Source organism: Callithrix jacchus, chromosome 14, assembly GCF_049354715.1.
Source record: "Callithrix jacchus isolate 240 chromosome 14, calJac240_pri, whole genome shotgun sequence".
In the NCBI taxonomy this organism is placed as follows: Eukaryota; Metazoa; Chordata; class Mammalia; order Primates; family Cebidae; genus Callithrix; species Callithrix jacchus.
The window spans coordinates 113,805,255-113,826,083 of NC_133515.1; the positions used below are offsets into that span (position 1 = coordinate 113,805,255).

A 20,829-nucleotide genomic window follows, 5' to 3' on the forward strand; every position below is an offset into this window, starting at 1 on the left:
GCGATTCTCCTGCCTCAGCCTCCTGAGTAACTGGGATTACAGGTGTGCACCACCATGCCCAGATAATTTTTGTATTTTTAGTAGAGACGGGGTTTCACCATGTTGACCAGGATGGTCTTGATCTCTTCACCACGTGATCCACCCACCTGGGCCTCCCAAAGTGTGATTACAGGCATGAGCTACCGCGCCCGGCCTAATATCTTCTTATTTTGTTTCTAATTTTGTTTATTTGGATCTTCTATTTGCTTTTTTTTTGTTAGTCTAGATAGCAGTATATTTATCAGTTTTATCTTATTAAAACTTTATTAATCTTTGTACTTTTTTAGTCTGTATTTTATTTAATTCTGCTCTGATCTTTGTATTATTTTCTCCTTCTACTAATTTTGGCTTTAGTTTGTTCTTGTTTGCTCATTCTTTAGACTCACATTAGGTTGTTTGAAATTTTTTTGTGTGTTTTTTGATGTAGGTCTCTTCCTTGTGACATACTTTCCCCTTAGTCGTTTTTGCTGTATCCTACAGGTTTTGGGATATTGTATTTCAGACATACTTTCCACTTAGTATCGTTTTTACTATATTTTATAGATTTGCTATATCTTACAGATGTTGGTATATGGTTTCAGTTTTCATTTGTTTCAATAATGTTTTTTACCTCCTTCTTAAACTCTTCATTGACCCAGTGGTTTGTTCAGGGGCATGCAGTTTAATTTTCTTGTATTTATATAGGTTTTAAAGTTCTTTTTTTTCTAGTTTATTCCATTGTGTTCTGAGAAGATATTTAACACAGTTTTCATTATTTTAAATTTGTTGTCACTTTTTTGTGTGAGGCCTAACCCAGGATCTATTCCAACAAATGTTCTATGTGCTGATGAGAACATCACACATTCTGCAGCAATTAAAAAAAGTTCTGCAAATATCTGTTAGATCCATTTAGTCTAAAGTACAAGTTAAATCCAATGCTTCCCTGTTGATGTTCTGTCTACATAATTGGTCTAATGCTGAGAACACAGTGTTGAAATCCCCCATATTGGGGTTTCTTTCATTATTTAGAATGAATAACAGGCATGGTGGCTCGTGCCTGTAATCCCACAACTTTGGGAGGCTGAGGCAGGTGGACAGCTTGAGCCCTGTGGTTTGACACCAGCCTGGGCAACATGGCAACACCCCATCTCTACAAAACTACAAAAATCAGCTGGGCATGGTGGTGCATGTCTGTAGTCCCAGATATTTGGGAGGCTGAGGTGGGAGGATCACCTGAACCCAGAAAGGATGAAGTAAGTCATGATCGTGCTACTGCACCCCAGACTGGGCGACAGTGAGACCCTGTATTAAATATATATATATGTATATGCTCTGGGATTGAGTGCATGTGTATTTAGAATTGCTATAGACGTTTGATGAGTTGATTCCTTTATTATATAATGGTGTTCTTTCTGTCTTTCTTTTTGTCTTTGACTTAAAGTCTATTTTATCTGATATAACCATAGTTGCTTCTGCTCACTTTTGGTTTCCATTTGTATGGAATACCTTTTTCTATTCCTTCCCTTTTCAGTAATATACCTATTTGCAAGTAGAGCGAGTTTCTTGTGGGCAGCATACAATTGGATCATTTCGTTGTGGTTGTTTTACACATTAATCCAGTCTATATATTTTAAGTGGGAAATTTAATTCATTTACATTTAATAAAGGTAGTTACTGAGGACTTATTCATGTCATTTTGTTAACTGTTTTCTGGTTGTTATGTATGTCATTTTTTTCTTTCCTTTCTCTCTTATCATTGCTGTTTTGTGGTTTTCTGCAGTGGAAACACTTGAGTCTTTTTTCTTTTTCATTCAAGTGTCTGCTCTATCAATGAGTTTTAAACTTTCATGTGTTTTCATAATAGTAGATGTGGTCCTTTCACTTCCAGCTGTAGGACTCCCTTAATCATTTTATGTAGAGCCAGTCTAATGGTGATTAATTTTCTGTTTTTGCTTGTCTGAGAAGACTTCATTTCTCTTTCATTTTTGAAGAATAGCTTGTCTGGGTACAGTATTCTCGGCTAGAATTTTTTGTTTTTTCTTTCAGTACTTGGAATATATCATCTAATTTTCTCCCATCTTGTATGGTTTTTGCTGATAAATCAACTGAGGGCTTGAGGGCTTCTCCCTTATATGCGACTTGCTACTTTTCTCTTGTTGTTTTCAGAATTATCTTTTACTTTTGACAATTTGACCATATTACACCTTGGAGAAAACCTTTTTGGGTTGATTCTATTTGGTGATCATTAAGCTTTCTATAGCTAGATGTCTAAATATTTTGCCAGACTTGAGATGCTTTCAACTCTTATTAAATAGGTTTTCTATGCCTTTGCTTATCTCTTCTCCTTCTGGAACATATTAAATTCAAATATTTAATCATTTTAGTGTGCCTCATATGTCATACAGGCTTCCGTCATTCTTTTTTATTTTTTTGTTTTGTTTGACTGGGTTATTTCAGAAGACCAGTCTTCAAGTTCAGAAAGTCATTATTTTGCTTGATCTACTTTAGAAGTTTTCATTTGTATTTTTTATATCATCCATTGAGTTATTGAGTTCCAAGATTTCTGTTTGCTTTTATAATATCTGTTTGGTAAATTTGATGGTATTACCAAAAGTCTTCAATACTGAATATTCTGACCTAACATGGAGTCTGAAATTATAAAGCAGTTACTTACTGGAGATTAGGAAGAAGGAGATATGCAAGGTTTGAGTTATGCAGGGCAAGAAAAAATTATTCCAAATCTAAACTTTTATTATATGTAGGTCTTTAGAGTTAACCTCTTCATGGTATGCTGTAATGCGATGTTATTTTAAAATCATCCGAATAATGGGAGTTTAATTTTTTTCTCAACCATAAAGATAATCACTAAATCTGAAAAAAGAGTTAATCTTAAAAACAATATCCACCACTTCATAATTGGTTAAAAATAATCATGCCTGATCAGCAGACAAAATATGCTTCTGGGTCACATGTTCATAATTTTCACCTTTATAAATCCCACTGGAAGCCAATTTTTAGTATAATTTCAGAGTATAACTGTCACAAACATAGTGGGGAAAGGATTTAACTATTGCAGGCAGCAATACAAAAACACTAAGAAATCTTAGTTGAAAGTGGTCAAAACTGTAAAACGCCGGCCAAGATGAATCAACCAATACCTGAGGGACCTTAGTCCTTTGAGGAAATCTGAAATCTTTAAGTGCCTGTGAAGTTCTAAGAAGAAGGATTCCTACATTCCTACACGTCAAATCTGTGGTTTTCACAGCTGCGTGTGGTCACACAATGAAACTGCCTATGGCCATTGCTGGGGGTTTGTAACCTGGACATCCAGCAGGACATGAAGAAAGACAGCACTCTAGATTGCATCTCCAGCTCTTCTCCCCTATCCCAATCGTGCTTCTTCACTTGTGCATAGCTCACCTTGCTTCCTCCCACTTCTAACTTTCTGGGAGTTACGGCTTCATATAAAGAGAGGATAATGGGTGATATAAAATGAAAAGTGGAAACGACACTCTTGCTGCTTCCAACAATAATCAGTGATGTGGTAGAGGAGAAGCTGCCAGGAGTCCTGCCCTGTGCACAACTGGTTCAGTGCATACCTCATCTGCACACTCCGGGCCTGGGGATGGGAGACAGATGGGCTGGAGGGAGAACGAGGGTCTGACAGAGCTAAGTGTGTCCACACTGTGGCCTGCAGCCAGAGCTCCCCTTGGAAAGTCAGAACAGACCAACTACAAATCAAGGTCTTAACAAAGTGAAAAGCTGTTTTGTTTTGTTTTCGTGTCTTCAGAGTTATTCTGGTGGGTGTAAAGTGTGGTCAGGAATGTAAAGTGTAAACCACGTTCACCTAGAAATAGGCAGCAGACGGTCAATTCTTCCTGTCTTTACAAAAATGAATTTACTTCTACCCTCTACTGTCAGGTCAGAGTCTAACAAGGCCAAGAAATGCTTGGGACATTCTGCTTAATAGCTGAAAAGGAACTGGAAACCCACGTACATAACAATGTTTCTCTTCTTTACTCAGGGGAGATGTTTTCTGCAATCCTAAGGCAGGTACATCACTGTGGGCACCAGCAATGGGTGTGTTAAATGATTTGCTTTTCATTACAGCAACGGACTTCTAAAGTATGTGTTGCTCATTTATTATCTCAGAAAATAGACAACTAATCAAACAAAAGCAGGCAGGTCTTCGGGTGTCAGTGATGAAGACTGGCTTACGCTTTCCGATCCTTTCATCAGGTGGTGAGGAGCTGTCTGCAGAGCCTCCAGATGGAGGGCTTTCCCCAGTTGTCCCGGAGCCTCCCCAATGTACAAGTGCCACCTGAGAAAACTCGGTGGTTTTGTGAGTTCCCCACGGCTTGGCAGGAGTCACCCATTCCCCTTTCAGAGCCACTTGTTTTACATAGGAACTTTGAAACAGAACAAAGCGTTCTGAATTTGGGATAGAATGGTAAAGCGATTCAACAAGGTGGAATTTGAGTGGGGGGCTGCTAAAGACTCCTGAGTAACAGGTCCACAGCCCCTGCCCCGCCTCCCCACCAGGCAGCAGGCATCCTTAGCAGCCCCTTCCTCTGGAGTCCCTCAAAGAGGGGTCTCCAGCATGGCCACAGTGAGCCTTTCAGTTGGACCAGCTGAGCACAGAGGCTGACCTGCAGGCGCCTGGCTGCTCTCTTCCAGACACTACCCACAGACTGAGCCATCTTGGAAAACAGGGCAACTTCTGATTAACGGGACAAATTGTGTGGAAACATTCCTTTGTCTGCTATAAATTTGACATTGAACATACACATTTTATCATCACAAAGCCTCTAGAACAGGATGCCCAAATTCTGCTCCATGAAATGTAATTTTTTTCTCATCTGTTCCACTGGGGGAGGGTGTAGGAGGGCGGGTGTGGTCAGGTGAGTCCGAGAAATCCCCTTAGCACATTCTCCCTTGAGCAGCACAGCTGAGTAGCACAGGCCCCAGGTGTCCTGCAGGAAGGAAGCCAGTGTCACACTGTTCCAACAGGATTAGTATGATTATTTCAGATGGAGTCTTGCTCTAATTCTGGAAAACATGTGTTTAATTCTAGAAAACATGTGCTTTCTAGAATTAAAAAAAAATAATAGTTTACCAAGAATTAAAAATTCCTGGTCAATTCCACTTGAAATCACTGTCAAAGTTCACCACACGCCTGTCACCACATAGTTATTTTCCTACGTTTGAGAGATCGGCTCGAATCTACTTTTCCTATTGCACAGCACTCGCTAGGGAACACTGCCTGTAATAAATGCCTGGTGTGGATCCTGTGGTGAAGACACAGGGGTCCATAACCATCTTGGCCCCAGCTGCCAGAGCGCTCGCTCTCCAGAAATGCCACTGTGCTGCACTCAGACCTCTCTTTCCAAGTCACCTAAACAGAAGTCACAACCATAAAACAGAACCTTTGGTGAAAACCATGTTCCCGCTCCCTCTGGGCCCACGTCACCTGGGCTCTGACTCCCGGGATTTCAATGCCTCCTGAGCCCAATCCTTCCATCTCCTCAGAGCCCATGCGAGGTTCTTAACAGAGCTGATGTTTGTATATAACTTTTATTCTTATCTGAAAAGATGTCAACGTATAGGGGAGGAAACCATTTGCTCTCTTCTGCTAAGCAACCCCTTTCCAGTTGGAAGAGCCTAAGTTCTTTACTGAAATGGCTATCCTGTTTTCTCCTACCTGCTACATTTTACATGTTTATATTTTATGTACACATAAATACCATATATACATGCACACTTATGTACATATATATAGTTGTTATAAAGCATAACATACAATGAAAACCACAAAGCTACCATGGGAGTAACATCTTAGAACATTTCCAGTCCCACCTCCGCCCTCTGGGTCCTCCTTTCTGATCCACGGCCGCAGCTGGCCCTCTCTTCTCCAAAACCAATTTCCTGATTCTGTGCTGACTCCAGTTACTTCAGCACAGAAATGATAAAATCCGGGGGACTCTCTTTAAGAAAAATAATACAAATGTAAAGTCTACATAAGAGCAGTTCAAATGCACTTCAATTTGCTGCTAAACCTCTTCCTAGTAAAACTTCCCCTTCCCAGCTGGAACTCCAAATGCCTGCAGGCACCCCAACATCATCTGATACGAAAGAAATATGACAAAGAGATTGCACATTTACGGAAATGTAACACCCTAGGAAGATACCACTAGTGTTCCCTCCAGGGCCCAATGCAGCTAAGGCACCCGGAAGCCCTCGTTTCCTTTCTTGTCTGTCCTTCCATTTTCATCTTGATAAGCATGTCGGATTGCCTCCAGAGTCTAGCTTCAGGGGACTTTACTGCACGTCTTCGAAGGAGCATGCAAATTCGGCTTTGGTGTTGTATCCATAAGTGCACTTTCTGCATATTGACATTTTCCAACATTCAGTTGAAAATGATACTATTAAACTGTTTTTCAAAGTGGTTGCGCTAATTTGTATCTGCTTCCTCCAGGAATGAGTATTCCCATCGATACACGTCGTGGCAGCATTTGCATGTATAATATCTTACAGAAAATTGATTTTTAATGATATTTGCTTTTTTCTTATAATTAATGAGTTTGAAAATCTCTCAATGTGCTAGATCATTTATTATTCTTGTTTTCTGGAAATATTTAATGATATATTTTGTGTATACTTCCATTTTGTTGTCCTTTATTGTAACTGTAATTGTTATCATAAACATTCTTACATTCCAAATATATATATGAATTATCATATTATGCACATATGTATTTACGGTAACATGCATTTATACATATATTTATATGTGTTATATATGCATAGTCAGCCCTCCCTATCCTGAACCCACATCTGTGGATTCAGTCAACCATGCATTGAAAACATCTCCCCAAAAATGTAATAAAAATGATCCAAATGGAAAACAGAGAATAAAAACTATTTACACAGCATTCACCCTGTATTAGGTATTAAAAGTAATCTACAGATGATTTAAAGTATATGGGAGAATGTGGGCAAGTTATCTGTAAATAGTATATGATTTCATATGAGGGCCTCGAGCATCTGTGTACTTTATCTGCATTGTGTCCTAGAACCAACCCCTATGGAAACCAAGGGATATTTCCCCAAGTTCAGCTTGTCTTTCCACATTACTATAGTGTTTGATTAACAGAAAGCTTTTCAGTGCAGTAAAATCTGTCACTTTTAAAGATTTACAGTTTTTCCCTTTCCCGAGATCATAAAATTATCCTGATTTCCTTCCCAAAGGCTTTAAAGATATGGCTTCCTATATTAATTGTGAATCCATGTGAAGTGTATTTTTTATTCCAAGCCTCCTTATTTTTTCCAGTGTTCTCTAAGGCACCCTCTGCTATATGGATTATTCCATATAAGAGAGAGTCCCTTTATATGTCCTTTCTTGTGTCTCAGTTTCGTCATTTCACGTGATCCTGCATGCTATCTTAATTGCAGTATCTTTAAATAAAATACCTGGAAGAACAAGACCGCCAACTCCTGTTTCAATAATACTTTGACTATTCTGGGACTTTGCTCTTGCAAATATGTCGACAACTGTCTTGTTAATTTCTACAATTATCCCCACATGATATATATTGAAGCCTGTTGGAATGTACACATGCACTTGTAGGATATTGAGGTTTTTCTATCCATAGATATGGTTTATCTTTCTATTTCATATTTTTTATAAAGGTCTTACAAAGATTTTGCTACCTTATACTTTAACATATTTTTATTATGCTATTTTTGAATATAATTGTAGTTGACTTTTTATGTTATTCTTATCTTCAGTCACACTGTCGATCTCTCACTGTTTTCATATTACACAGTGTATTGGCTGCATCAGTCCCATTTCTTCTTTTCCAATAATCGTGCTTTTGTTGCTTTTTCTTGTCACAGTGCCCTTATCAGAACCTCTATTTCAGTATTTCTTTCAAAATAAGTATCAGTAGGTATCTTTTCTTATTTCTGATTTTAATGGGAATTAACTTAAAGAATCGCCATTAAAAACATACTTACTAAGATCTGCCATTGGACTGAGGAACTACTGTGCCCATGTGTTCAACTTTGTGGATTTTACTGTTCAATCCTATTCCATTTCTATTAAGACTTTTGTCTGACTTTTCAAAGTTCGAGATGACTAATACCTCATAAGGAGACAGTAGATTGGTTAAGTTTTCAAATTAGTACCATTTAAAAATTCATGTATTTTGTAGCTAAGTGGAAATTCTTCATGTCTTTCAGTCAAATTGAAAATTATCCTTTCTATGTTTAACAATGCACTTTGCCTTAATGTCTGTTTCCTGGTATTGGTCATTATTATTGCATATATAGTTTATTCCTTCCATTTACTGTCAATAAAATGTATTAAAATTTATTTTGAATGTGTCTCTTTTAAATAGCAAAAGCTGAATTTCTTGTTTGTTATTATTTTACCTAATAAACCTCTGACTCTTATCTAGAAAATAACTATTTACATTTATTCTATTTCCGCTGTATTTGTATTCAAGTCTACCCCCTTACCTTTGGCTCTTTCATTTTCTTCTTTTTCTGTATTTCTTTCAATTCAGGGTTCTTTTTTGCAATTAATTTGTTATTTTTTCATTTTATTTATCTTTACTGGTCAAGTATGTATTTCTGATGTTTCACCAGGCATACCTAAGGTAATCCGTGAAGTATCTTAACAATACGAGGACTTCAGAATGTACTTTACATCCACTCGCCTCATTCTGAATTGTAAGCTATTATTTTTACTATGCTGTGTCTGTTCCTTCTTAGCCTAAGATACTGGACACAGACATCAGTGGTGCATTACTTTATAAAGGTAACACCTGCTAGAGCCACATACATGCCCATGTCCTCTACTCACCAGCTGCCCTTCTAGAATCGTGTTTACCTTCCTGAAGTGTGTCCTTTAGACATTACATTGGTGAAAGTCTGTTGGTAAAGTGCTCTTTCAGACCCTCTTTCGGTGAATAAATCTTTATTTTTACTTTGTTCTGGAAAGATAGTTTTGTGAGGATCATAAAGATAGCTCTACAGTTATTTTTCTTTCCTACATAATTTTGGAAATGATATTGGACTATTTTCTGGCCTCCGCTGTTGTGGAGAAACTGCTGACAACTAAATTTCCATCCCTTGGAAGTGATCTCTGCTTTCTCTAGCTGATTTTAAGACTGCCTGTTGGTTCTTGGTGCTCTGCAGTTTCACAATAGTTTGCCTAGAGTTGGATTGCCCTTAACTACTGTGCTAGTCAGGGTTCTTCCGAGAAACAGAACCAGTGAGGGGTGTGTGTGTGCGTGTGTGTAGACAGAGAGAGGTAAACTCATTTTAAGGGACTGGCTTATGTGAGTGTGGAGCTTGGCAAGCCCCAAATCTGATGGGATGGGCCAGCAGGCTGGAGCCCCAGGAAGTTGCTGAAGTTTAAGCCCAAAGACCAACAGCTGGCAGAATCCCTTCTTGCTTGGTGAGGTCACGCTTTTGTTTTAAGGCCTTCAACTGATTGGACGAGTTCTACCCACAGTACGGGGGACCATATGATTTGCCCAAAGCCACTCATGTGGTATTCTCATCTAAAATCTTCATAGAAAAATCTAGAACAATATTTGACCAACTATCTGGGCACCATGTCCTAGCCAAGTAGGCACATAAAGTGAACCAATGCAATTATTCTGCCTTGGATACATTGTTCTTTCTGAATTTGTAAATTCATATGCTGTAAATTTTTATCTCCAGAAATTACCATTCATTATATATTCAAATATTGCCTGTCCTCCATCCTTTCGAGTAGAACGTAGTTCTGGCACCTTGATGGGTGCACATGTGCTGGACCTCTTCAGCCTGTCTCTGCAGCCCCTCTCCATTCCCTGTGCTGAATTCTTAGCTGCCACCTCACATTCGTCTTCCATTCACAAAACCTCTCCATTTCTAAAGTTCTGCTTAACAGTGAACTAATATTTCTGTTTAAATATTTATCATATCTAGCCAATTCATTTCATTTATAACCTCTGCAGTCACGTGTGAGTCTCTTGTTTATATCTTTAATTTTTAATATATGTCATTAACATGGTTCAGATTTGTGTTGCCACCAAAATCTCATGTTGAATCGCAATCCCCAATGTTGGAAAAGAACTTGGTGAGAGGTGATTGGATCATGAGCACAGATTTCCCCTTGCTCTTCTCATGAGAGTGAGTTTTCATAAAATCTGGCTGTTTAAAAGTGCAGCACCTCACTCTTCTTGCTCTTCCACCCGCTCTGGCTGTGTAAGACCCACCTGCTTCCCCTTTGCTTACAACATGATTGTATAAGTCATATTTCCTGTATATCCTGTGGAACTATGAACCAATATTACCCAGTTTCAGGTATTTCCCTACAGCAATACGAGAACAGGCTAATACAGAAAATTGGTACCAGGAGTATTGCTGAGGTATTGCTATAAAGACACCTGAAAATGTGCAAGTTAATTTGGAACTGAGTAACGGGCAGAGGTCAGAGCAGTTTGGAGGGCTCAGAAAAAGAGAGGAAAATAAGGATATACCTTACAAACTCTTTTGCAATGCTAACTGATTTCCCCTTTTGAATAAGTATATATTCTAAGTTCCTTAATTTTTCCTTCAGCAGGAATATATTCCTTCTGCATCTGAATTTTTTGAAGAAGAAAAACTTCATGAACTGAGAGTGTATACATAACTTCCGAAAATATTTTAAGTTTTTTTATATGTATATGCACACACACACACACACACACACAGATATAATAAAATACCCAGATTGAAACAACCTATTTGAAAAACTGCCAAGCAGAATCTGCTAAAGATAAATACATACACGTGTCATATCACCCTGCAACTGCACTCCTGAGTATACACCCAGAAGAACCCAGATAACGGAGTGAAAGCACCATCTCCGGAGGAGAAAAGCATTTTTGCACATGCACGTAATCAGAGAGCAAGGCCTCTTGGCCCCCTTTGAAGGGCAGCTGCACACTAACCAGTTAACAAGCCAGTCAGGGCGGAATTTGCAGAAGATTGGACGAAGGAGCGATGGATTCAGCGACAGGTGAAAGAGCAACAGATTCTGTGCTTTCAAACCTAAACGCACGACATTAACGCGAGTGGGATTTTCCTTCATCATATATGCTTAGTAAGCATTCTTGCGACAAAAACGGCATAGTATAAATAATGAACTTATAATCTTAAATGATGTGTGCCATACTTAGGTGCCAGGAGAGGACGTTCAGAAACTAGAAATAAAAGCTCTCTGCAAGCTTCAACTTTTAGGAGGCAGAAGAGGAAGAAATGAGAAATGTGACTTCTGGGAAAGCAGATAGTTAATAATTTAGCTTCAAATAATAACATAGAAACACTGTCAAATATATAATCTAGCTCCAGGAATTACTCCTGCTGTCTGGACAGAGAGAAAACATTATACACCACCTACCCCACCTCTAGAGGGAGAGGTTGCTAATGCATCAGGGGTCGGAGGTACCCAATTGTGAAGACGGAAACCAGCCTCTGGGTTTCTTGTGATTACAAGGCTGCTTTGAACATGACAAACTTTGCTTTTGGCTCCATCAGGCCTGGTCCTGGGAGGATGACAGTGAAACTGGTGAGTCTGAAAAGGCAGCCTAAATCCTTTGAGTTTAGAAAGTTTCCAACTCACCTCTTTCGAGAAAGAAAGTGCACGGTCTGTGTTATTTGCTGTCCATAGACACTGCCAATGCCAGTATTACCACTTTGCTGTGTGCTATAAAATACACTCTTAAGCACAGAGAATAATCACATGCTTTAAATTATCTCGACAAGAGAGGACCCAATGGTCAACGAACAGTGCACAGCAAATCGGCTTAAAATAACCATCCAGAAAACCAACTAGAATGTCTTTAAAATTCTTACAGGATTTTGAATCTTTCAAAAAATTTTCATCTATGTTTTTTTTCCCTTGACATTATTCTAGGAGTGTTTATCATATAATTAAAAATATTTTAAAGAACAACAATAAAAAGATATACATTTATTGCCCCAAATTTCAATAATATAGTCGGTCTGACTAAAATAAAAATTATCTCATATTTAACAACACATGCAATCACTGCTAATCTTTTGTGACAAATTTATATAAATAAAATCATTTAAATGTTTTTATTCAGCAGTATGTCAATAACCTTTCACATCAAGAAGTGCATGTTAACTCGAAGGGCTATGTGGGTATCCTTAGCCTCTTTTTAAAAAAATAAATTTAAAGTGCTGATTTACCGAAAACAATTCACTCTTTTTTGTCAGAAAATGTTTTATTTTTTTTCTTCACATTTGCAATATGTTTGCTGGGTACAGAATTTTAAACAGGAATTAATTTCTTTTTCATACTTTGAAGGTGTCGTTTCATATTTTCTAACTTCTCTTGTTTTGGTTGAGAAGAAAGTTGTCAATTTTATTATTGTTTTCTTTTTTAACTTCTGGCTCCTTTTAAAGTTTTTATTTTTAATTTTTATTTTTAAAAATTCCATTCCAGAGTACATGTGGAGGATGTGTAGGTTTGTTACGTAAGTAAACATGTGCCATGGTGGTTTGCTGCATCTATCAACCCATCACCTAGGTATTAAGCCCAGCGTGCATTAGCTATTTTTCCTGATGCTCTCACTCCTCCCGTGACCCCCCACTTCCTGCCAGGCCCCAGTGTCTGTTGTTCCCCTCCCTGTGTCCATATGTTCTCATAGATCAGTCCCACTTATAAGTGAGAACATGTGGTGTTTGGTTTTCTGTTCCTGCCTTAGTTTGCTGAGGATAATGGCTTCCAGCTCCATCCATATCCCAGCAAAGGACAAATCTTGTTCCTTTTTATGGCTGCATAGTATTCCATGGTGTAGCTGTAACATATTTTCTTTATCCAGTCTATCATTGATGGGCATTTGGGTTAGTTCCATGTCTTTGTTATTGTGAATAGTGCTGAAAAGAACATACACGTACATGTACCGGCATAATAGAATGATTTATATTCCTCTGGGTATATACCGAGTAATGGGACTGCTGGGTCAAACTGTATTTCTGGTTCCAGATCTTTGAGGAATCACCACACAATCTTTCACAATGGTTGAATGAATTTACATTCCCACCAACAGTGTAAAAGTGTTCCTATTTCTCTGCAACCTCAACATCATCTGTTGTTTCTTGACTTTTTAATAATCACCGTTCTGACTGCCCTGAGATGGTATCTCATTGTTGTTTTGATTTGCAATTCTCTGAGGACCAGTGATGATGAGATTTTTTTCATATGTTTTTTGGCCACACAAATGTCTTCTTTTGAGAAACGGCTGTTCACGTCCGTTGCCCATATGTAATAGGGTTTTTTTTTCTTATAAATTTGTTTAAGTTTCTTGTATATCCTGGATATTAGATCTTTATCAGATGGATAGAGTACAAATATTTTCTCCCACTCTGTAACTTGCCTGTTCACTCTGATGATAGTTGCTTTTGCTGTGCAGAAGCTCTTTAGTTGAATTAGATTCCATTTGTCAACTTTTGTTAAAGTTTAAAAAGAAAACGACTTTATTTTAGGTTTAGGGATACATGTGCAGGATCACATCCGCCGAAGCCTGAAGGACCGGGAGCTCCAGGTAGCCTCCCTTCCACACTGCTCGCAAGCTACTTTTCCATTGCGCTTATCAGATCTGCACAGACCATCTGACCTTTCCTGAAATAGCACTGAATCATGACCCCTACTCTTCATCTCCTTCCAGAAAGGGTTTGGAATGCACTCAACAAGCTGCAGCCACACAGTGGGAGAAACACCCTGAGGATAACTGCACAGAAAGGGTAGGAGGGCAGTTTCTCCCTGCTGAATGCTGCCAGCTTGGGGGACAAATGGAATTGCACAGTCCTCTTGTAAAATTAATTTTAAAAAGACTCCGTAGGGAAATATTAAAGAATGTGGAAAGAAATGGAGTAGTATTCATTCAAAATAGAACAAATAAATATCCTTTTCACAAGCAGGAAAGATGAGTCAGAAAGGTTTGATTCTCCCCAGTAAATCTGGCAGTTACAGTCAAAATCCCAACACTGTTTGTTTTTTGTAGAATCTGATCAAGAGCTATTGAAATTTACAAGAAAAAAAACAAAGGAAGAGAGAGGATGGAAATAATAGAGTTAGGAGGTGGCAAGAGGGTTAGGCCTATAGATGATACAAATTTATTATAAATATCTAGTAATTACATAATGTGATATTGCTGTTGATACTGAGCAACAGAACACAACAGAGGTCTCAGCAGCGCACACCTGTGCTCAAGGGGCTGGTTACGCGTGAGCCGTGGCACTGCGCATCACCCAGAAACAGTGATGAGACAACTGGTCACCCACAAAAATGCATCTGGAACTCCACCTTTCAGGTTTAACAAAAATAGATCTCACGGAATTTAGAGACCTAATGGGAAAAGCAAACATTAACGATATTTAGAGGAAAATAAAAGCAAATATCTTTATGAACTTAGGATAAGAAAGATTTCTTGAACAAGATCCCAAAACCACAAATTGTAGTAGAAATACACTGAGGTATTTGGCTACACCGAAGCTGTCTTCTGTTCCTCAAAAGGCAGCACAAATAACATGAAAGGACAAGTTTTTAGCTGTAGGAAGAGATTTTCAGCCCATTACCACCAAAATATTATTACCAAGTATATATTAAACATTTCAATGGTTTGTAAGAGAAAAGATAATTATTAAACATTCAATGATTTGTATGAAAAAAGATAATCATAAAAGTAAATGGGCAAAAGACATGAACAGCATTTCACAGAAGAGGAAAAACCAAAGCAAAATACAAATAGAGAAAGTAAATAAAACTCATTAGTAACGATGGAAAGAAATCGAGCCCCAGAGAAATAACCATTGTGCAGCTACGGCGCTTGGAACACTAAGTAAAAAATTACCTAGCACTGGAGAGGCTGCGGCTGGACTGGAATCCCCCAGAGCTCTGGGAATATACACTGCACAGCCACTTTTGTAGAAAACTTGCCATTGTTTTGAAAATAGAACATCCTGGGATAATCCAGCCCTCAGAAATTCTACCTTATAGAATAGATGAGAGACATTTGTAAGTATCTTTATGGCAGCCCTGATTTTAATGCTGATAAACTGGATAAACAAATATAAAACTAAAGCCAAGTGTCCACGGGCAACTGACGATGGATAAATAAACCATAGTAAAATATCATACAGCAAAAACCTCACAGAAACACAAACATCATACCGCAAAAAACTCACAGAAACACAAACATCATACAGCAAAAAACCTCACAGAAACACAAACATCATACGGCAAAAACCTCACAGAAACACAAACATCATACGGCAAAAACCTCACAGAAACACAAACATCATACGGCAAAAACCTCACAGAAACACAAACATCATACCGCAAAAAACTCACAGAAACACAAACATCATACGGCAAAAACCTCACAGAAACACAAACATCATACCGCAAAAAACTCACAGAAACACAAACATCATACGGCAAAAACCTCACAGAAACACAAACATCATACCGCAAAAAACTCACAGAAACACAAACATCATACGGCAAAAACCTCACAGAAACACAAACATCATACGGCAAGAACCTCACAGAAACACAAACATCATACGGCAAGAACCTCACAGAAACACAAACATCATACGGCAAAAACCTCACAGAAACACAAACAACATACGGCAAAAACCTCACAGAAACACAAACAACATACGGCAAAAACCTCACAGAAACACAAACATCATACGGCAAAAACCCCACAGAAACACAAACAACATACGGCAAAAACCTCACAGAAACACAAACATCATACGGCAAAAACCTCACAGAAACACAAACATCATACCGCAAAAAACTCACAGAAACACAAACATCATACGGCAAAAACCTCACAGAAACACAAACATCATACAGCAAAAACCTCACAGAAACACAAACATCATACGGCAAAACACTCACAGAAACACAAACATCATACGGCAAAACACTCACAGAAACACAAACATCATACGGCAAAAACCCCACAGAAACACAAACATCATACAGCAAAAAACTCACAGAAACACAAACATCATACAGCAAAAAACTCACAGAAACACAAACAACATACGGCAAAAACCTCACAGAAACACAAACATCATACGGCAAAAACCTCACAGAAACACAAACATCATACGGCAAAAACCTCACAGAAACACAAACAACATACGGCAAAAAACTCACAGAAACACAAACATCATACGGCAAAAACCTCACAGAAACACAAACATCATACCGCAAAAAACTCACAGAAACACAAACATCATACGGCAAAAACCTCACAGAAACACAAACATCATACAGCAAAAACCTCACAGAAACACAAACATCATACGGCAAAACACTCACAGAAACACAAACATCATACAGCAAGAACCTCACAGAAACACAAACATCATACCGCAAAAACCTCACAGAAACACAAACATCATACCGCAAAAACCTCACAGAAACACAAACATCATACAGCCAAAAACTCACAGAAACACAAACATCATGCGGCAAAAACCCCACAGCAATGCAACAGCAAGTAAACAGGCAAACCTCAGAACACTGTGGCAGAATCGTATTTTATAAGCCTTGCAATAAAAGGAAATGGTATATTTTTAGAGATAGATAAAACCGTTTTTAAACAAGGGAATGACAAACACATAATTCAGGATGCCTTAGATCTGTGGGCAGGCAAGGGTGCACAGGTGCACAGCCAGGGACAATATTCTAATTATTGATGAGAACTGCAATTTCATGGGCATTTGTTTTATTATTTGGCTTCATAACTGACACGGAGTCTAAATGCAATTTTTAATTATCAAGAGCTCAATTAAACGTTTAGAAATAGAGTAGTCAGGCATCTTAAAAACGCAGATTGGACAAGCATGAATATTTTTCTCTAGGCTCTCCCTGTGGATCAAGTATCCGGCCATTTTGATGCCGTGACTGGATATGGTCTATCACAAAACGTCTACATTTCTCCTGCATTAACGAGTCTGTGGATGACTAATTTCCCAAGCAGTGCCGCTCACAGGTCACCCTGCAGGAGTCGGAGCCCAGGCTTCTGAGGGAGGGGTGTGAGCAGTGCCCAGGGAGCTGCGGGATCTCCTTTTTGCTCGAGTCTGGTGTTCTTGGGAGGGTAGAAATTTGGAAAGTGATTAAAACTCACTGCAGTATGTAGTGTCCATAGCTCCTTAGGTGTTTTCTGTTAAGAAATTCATGTGAGTCTCTCGCAAGTTTCCTAAAAATGACCTGCAGCCCTTCCTACAGTCAAGGTGATACGGTAAGTCAAAGGCAGGACTGCATGTATTCCTGCCTGCTCCCTGAGAAGCTGTGAATCAGGAGCTTAAAACAGCCTGCAGCGCAATCACTAAGCATCCCATGTGGGAGAAGACGTCAACGGGACAGCGCCTTGGGTCTGCGTTTTCAGTATTTCCTCTCAATCCATCACAGTCACCTTCACTGACAATAGAGCATCTTTTTAATTGTCTAGAGATTATCTCTGCACTACCGATAGTTCTGTCAAAACAAAATTTAATGAGAATCCGTGTGCTTACGGTGTTACGGGAGTTTCCGTTCAGATGCAAAGCACTGTCGAAGAGGGGAGAGGAGGCCCCGCTGCTGTGGTCGCTGGACGGTCCTGGGGACCCTGCAACAAAACCAGACACGTTCCTTCCAAACGGTGCCACTGACACAGCGCACTGTGGCCACGCAGCGACTTCAGTCCTAGCTACACATGGGAGTCACCAGCGCCAAAATGCCTGCTCACTCTGAGAGGCTGGTGCCCAGTTATGGGCTGGGTCACCCCTGACTGACCCTCACTTTCCTGCCCTGTGATATGGTCTCCGCACCAAAATCCGACCTCAGATGGAAGGGAGGGACCGCTGTTGGCTCCCGTCAGGGCTCCCGGGTGGAGGGACGGCAGCAGAAAGGCGCCCCTGCAGCCCAGGCCCTGTCTGTCAACACGCCCCCTAGAATAGTCAGCAGGAGATGCCCTCTATGATCTCGGTGCTTTCTCCTGAAAGGAGATGATCCTACCAGACAACTCAAAAGGTTTTTCCAGAGATGATACTGAAAAGCTCACACTCAAAGCACCTAGCACATTATAGGGAAAGCAGGTGCTCATAACATAATGTCCCTGGAAATACAGGCTCATGCAACCAGAGCTCACATCTGTTAAACAGGAGCGACCCAGTTCACAGACCTTCCCGCTGCACGGATCACCCAGCGGATGCAGAGCACTCTCATGTCCTTTCCAGGGTCCTGGGAACAGCTCGGGGAGAAAGGCTGTGTTTGTTCCCTTCTTGTCTCTTCCCACCAATATTTTCAGCCTGGACTACGAGAGTGGGCAGTTCCCACGTGCCTCAGTGTCTCAGCCCAGCATTTTTGTTGTATTGCCACATAAAGACAGATCTGTGAACACAGCAGTCTGACCACACCAGATTCCTGGCCAGGAGGAACAGGGAGGCCTCCAGACACTGAGAAAGGAGCCCTGGATGCATCCCTGAGCGGAGACCAGGCCCTGCTGTCAGAGCACCTGACTGCTTGGAAAGGGGAAAGAAGCACTGAGAACAGCACTAGCAGGAGGACCCATCAGCAGCTGTCAGTCATCCAACCGCGTGGCACTGCTTGCAGCATGGAGGCTTGAACTTGTCCCCGGGCCTGTTGCCGGCAAGACCCCTGTGAAGCTGAAGACAGACTGGGGACACAGCTGCGTGCATTTGTATTTGAGATGCCCTGTTGTGCCGTCTGTTTCCTGGGATTAAAGTGAAGCTCGATCGGCACCACACGCAGTCATGAGGTGACCACCAGCCTTGCTGGGTGCAGACGGGAACGCCATACGGCTTTGGGGAGTTGAGACCCTCTCATCTCCCATGATGTGACCACCAGCCTTGCCGGGTGCAGACGGGAACACCATATGGCTTTGGGGAGTTGAGACCCTCTCATCTCCCATGATGTGACCACCAGCCTTGCCAGGTGCAGACAGGAACACCATACGGCTTTGGGGAGTTGAGACCCTCTCATCTCCAATCCCGCCTCTGTACATGGGATGTGCAACATTCAGCGAGTTAACACGTCTCGCTGGAATAGTTTTTCCAGCTGTATAATATCTACAAAGACTAACATTTTCCATTTTTTTCTTTTCTTTTTGGTGGGGGGATGGAGTGTGGGTCTTGTTGCCAAGGCTGGAGTGCAATGGCACGATCTCGCCTCACCACAACCTCCACCTCCTGGATTCAAGCGATGCTCCTGCCTCAGCCTCCCAAGTAGCTGGGATTACAGGCGTACACCACCAAGCCCAGCTAATGTTTTGTATTTTTAGTAGAGATGGGGTTTCACTATGGCGGTCAGACTAAAGACTAATATTTTTATAAAACACTTCATACCTTATTCCTTCATGAAAATTAAGATATTGAGAAACTTGGAGAGCCTTGAGGGAAATAAGGTTCGAAGTGCTTAGCTTTGTCTGAATGGCAGTTGTCAATTTTACTAGACGAGGAACTTTTCTTTTTCACTGACCACGGTTTACTGCCTGGTGAAGACTGCACTGCAGGCCAGCCTTCCATACACACAGCCCCCAGCGCGTTTCACGGGGTCATTGTTGAGACAGTGCCCAAATCTGCCCTTTGGCTTTCAGACACACATTTCACTGTCATCTATCTGCAACTTTTTCCCAATGCCTGTTATTTTATATCTGTAATCACCTTACCAGTAATTTGAGAGCAAAGTCACAATATGTTTGATGACTGCTGTCTTTTTTTTTGAGACGGAGTTTCGCTCTTGTTACCCAGGCTGGAGTGCAATGGCGCGATCTCGGCTCACGGCAACCTCCATGTCCTGGGTTCAGGCAATTCTCCTGCCTCAGCCTCCCGAGTAGCCGGGATTACAGGCGCGCGCCACCATGCCCAGCTAATTTTTGTATTTTTAGTAGAGACGGGGTTTCACCATGTTGACCAGGATGGTCTCGATCTCTTGACCTCGTGATCCACCCGCCTCGGCCTCCCACAGTGCTGATATTGCAGGTGTGAGCCATCGTGCCCGGCCATGATGACTGCTGTCTGCTAAAACCCCAAGGTCCGTGCTGTATACAGGGAGGCACGTGACTAAGGGCAGCAAATCCATGACGCCGCTGACTGACTGAATGAACAGGTCAATAGTCAGCAAATTCACATTCAACAGTCATGCTCGGGCTCTAAGTTTCTACTAATTTATTTCTGATGAATGGGTATCTTTTCATCTATATCCCCAGAACAGAAATGTGAATAGGTTGTATCTTTCTTCTGTCTATCACCAATTAAAGTCCATTATTTTTAAAAAAGCCAGTATCAAGAATTCTTAATGATAAAAATAGACTTAGTTGTTGTCAAAAATAAACAATCATATAAGAAAACATACAGTGAGCTGGGCACAGTGGCTCATGCCTGTAATCCCAGCACTTTGAGAGGCCGAGGTGGGTGGAGCACTTGAGGTCAGGAGTTTGAGACCAGCCTGACCAACATGGCAAAACCCCATCTCCACTAAAAATACAAAAATTCGCAGGGCCGTGGTGATGTGCACCCGTAGTCCCTGTTACTCAGGAGGCCGAGGCAGAATGGCTTGAAACTGGGAAGCAGAGGTTGCAGTGAGCAGAGATCGTGCCACTGCACCCCAGCCTGGGTGACAGACCAAGAATCTGAAAAACAAAAAACAAAAACCCATATAATGTATGATCGATGTTTATTAAAACACCTAACCTTTTAAAAAATCAACCATAACCTATG

The 20,829-nt window shown here is 40.4% G+C and overlaps 1 protein-coding gene across 1 annotated transcript in view; it reads right to left on the bottom strand.

Moving 5' to 3' along the window:
- SNTG2 (syntrophin gamma 2) overlaps positions 1 to 20,829 on the bottom strand; it is a 351,728-nt gene that overhangs the window by 130,866 nt on the left and 200,033 nt on the right. Inside the window, exon 8 of the mRNA XM_054245265.2 lies at positions 17,626 to 17,717. Coding sequence (XP_054101240.2) covers positions 17,626 to 17,717 — 92 coding nt within the window. The remainder of the gene's footprint in view (positions 1 to 17,625; positions 17,718 to 20,829) is intronic.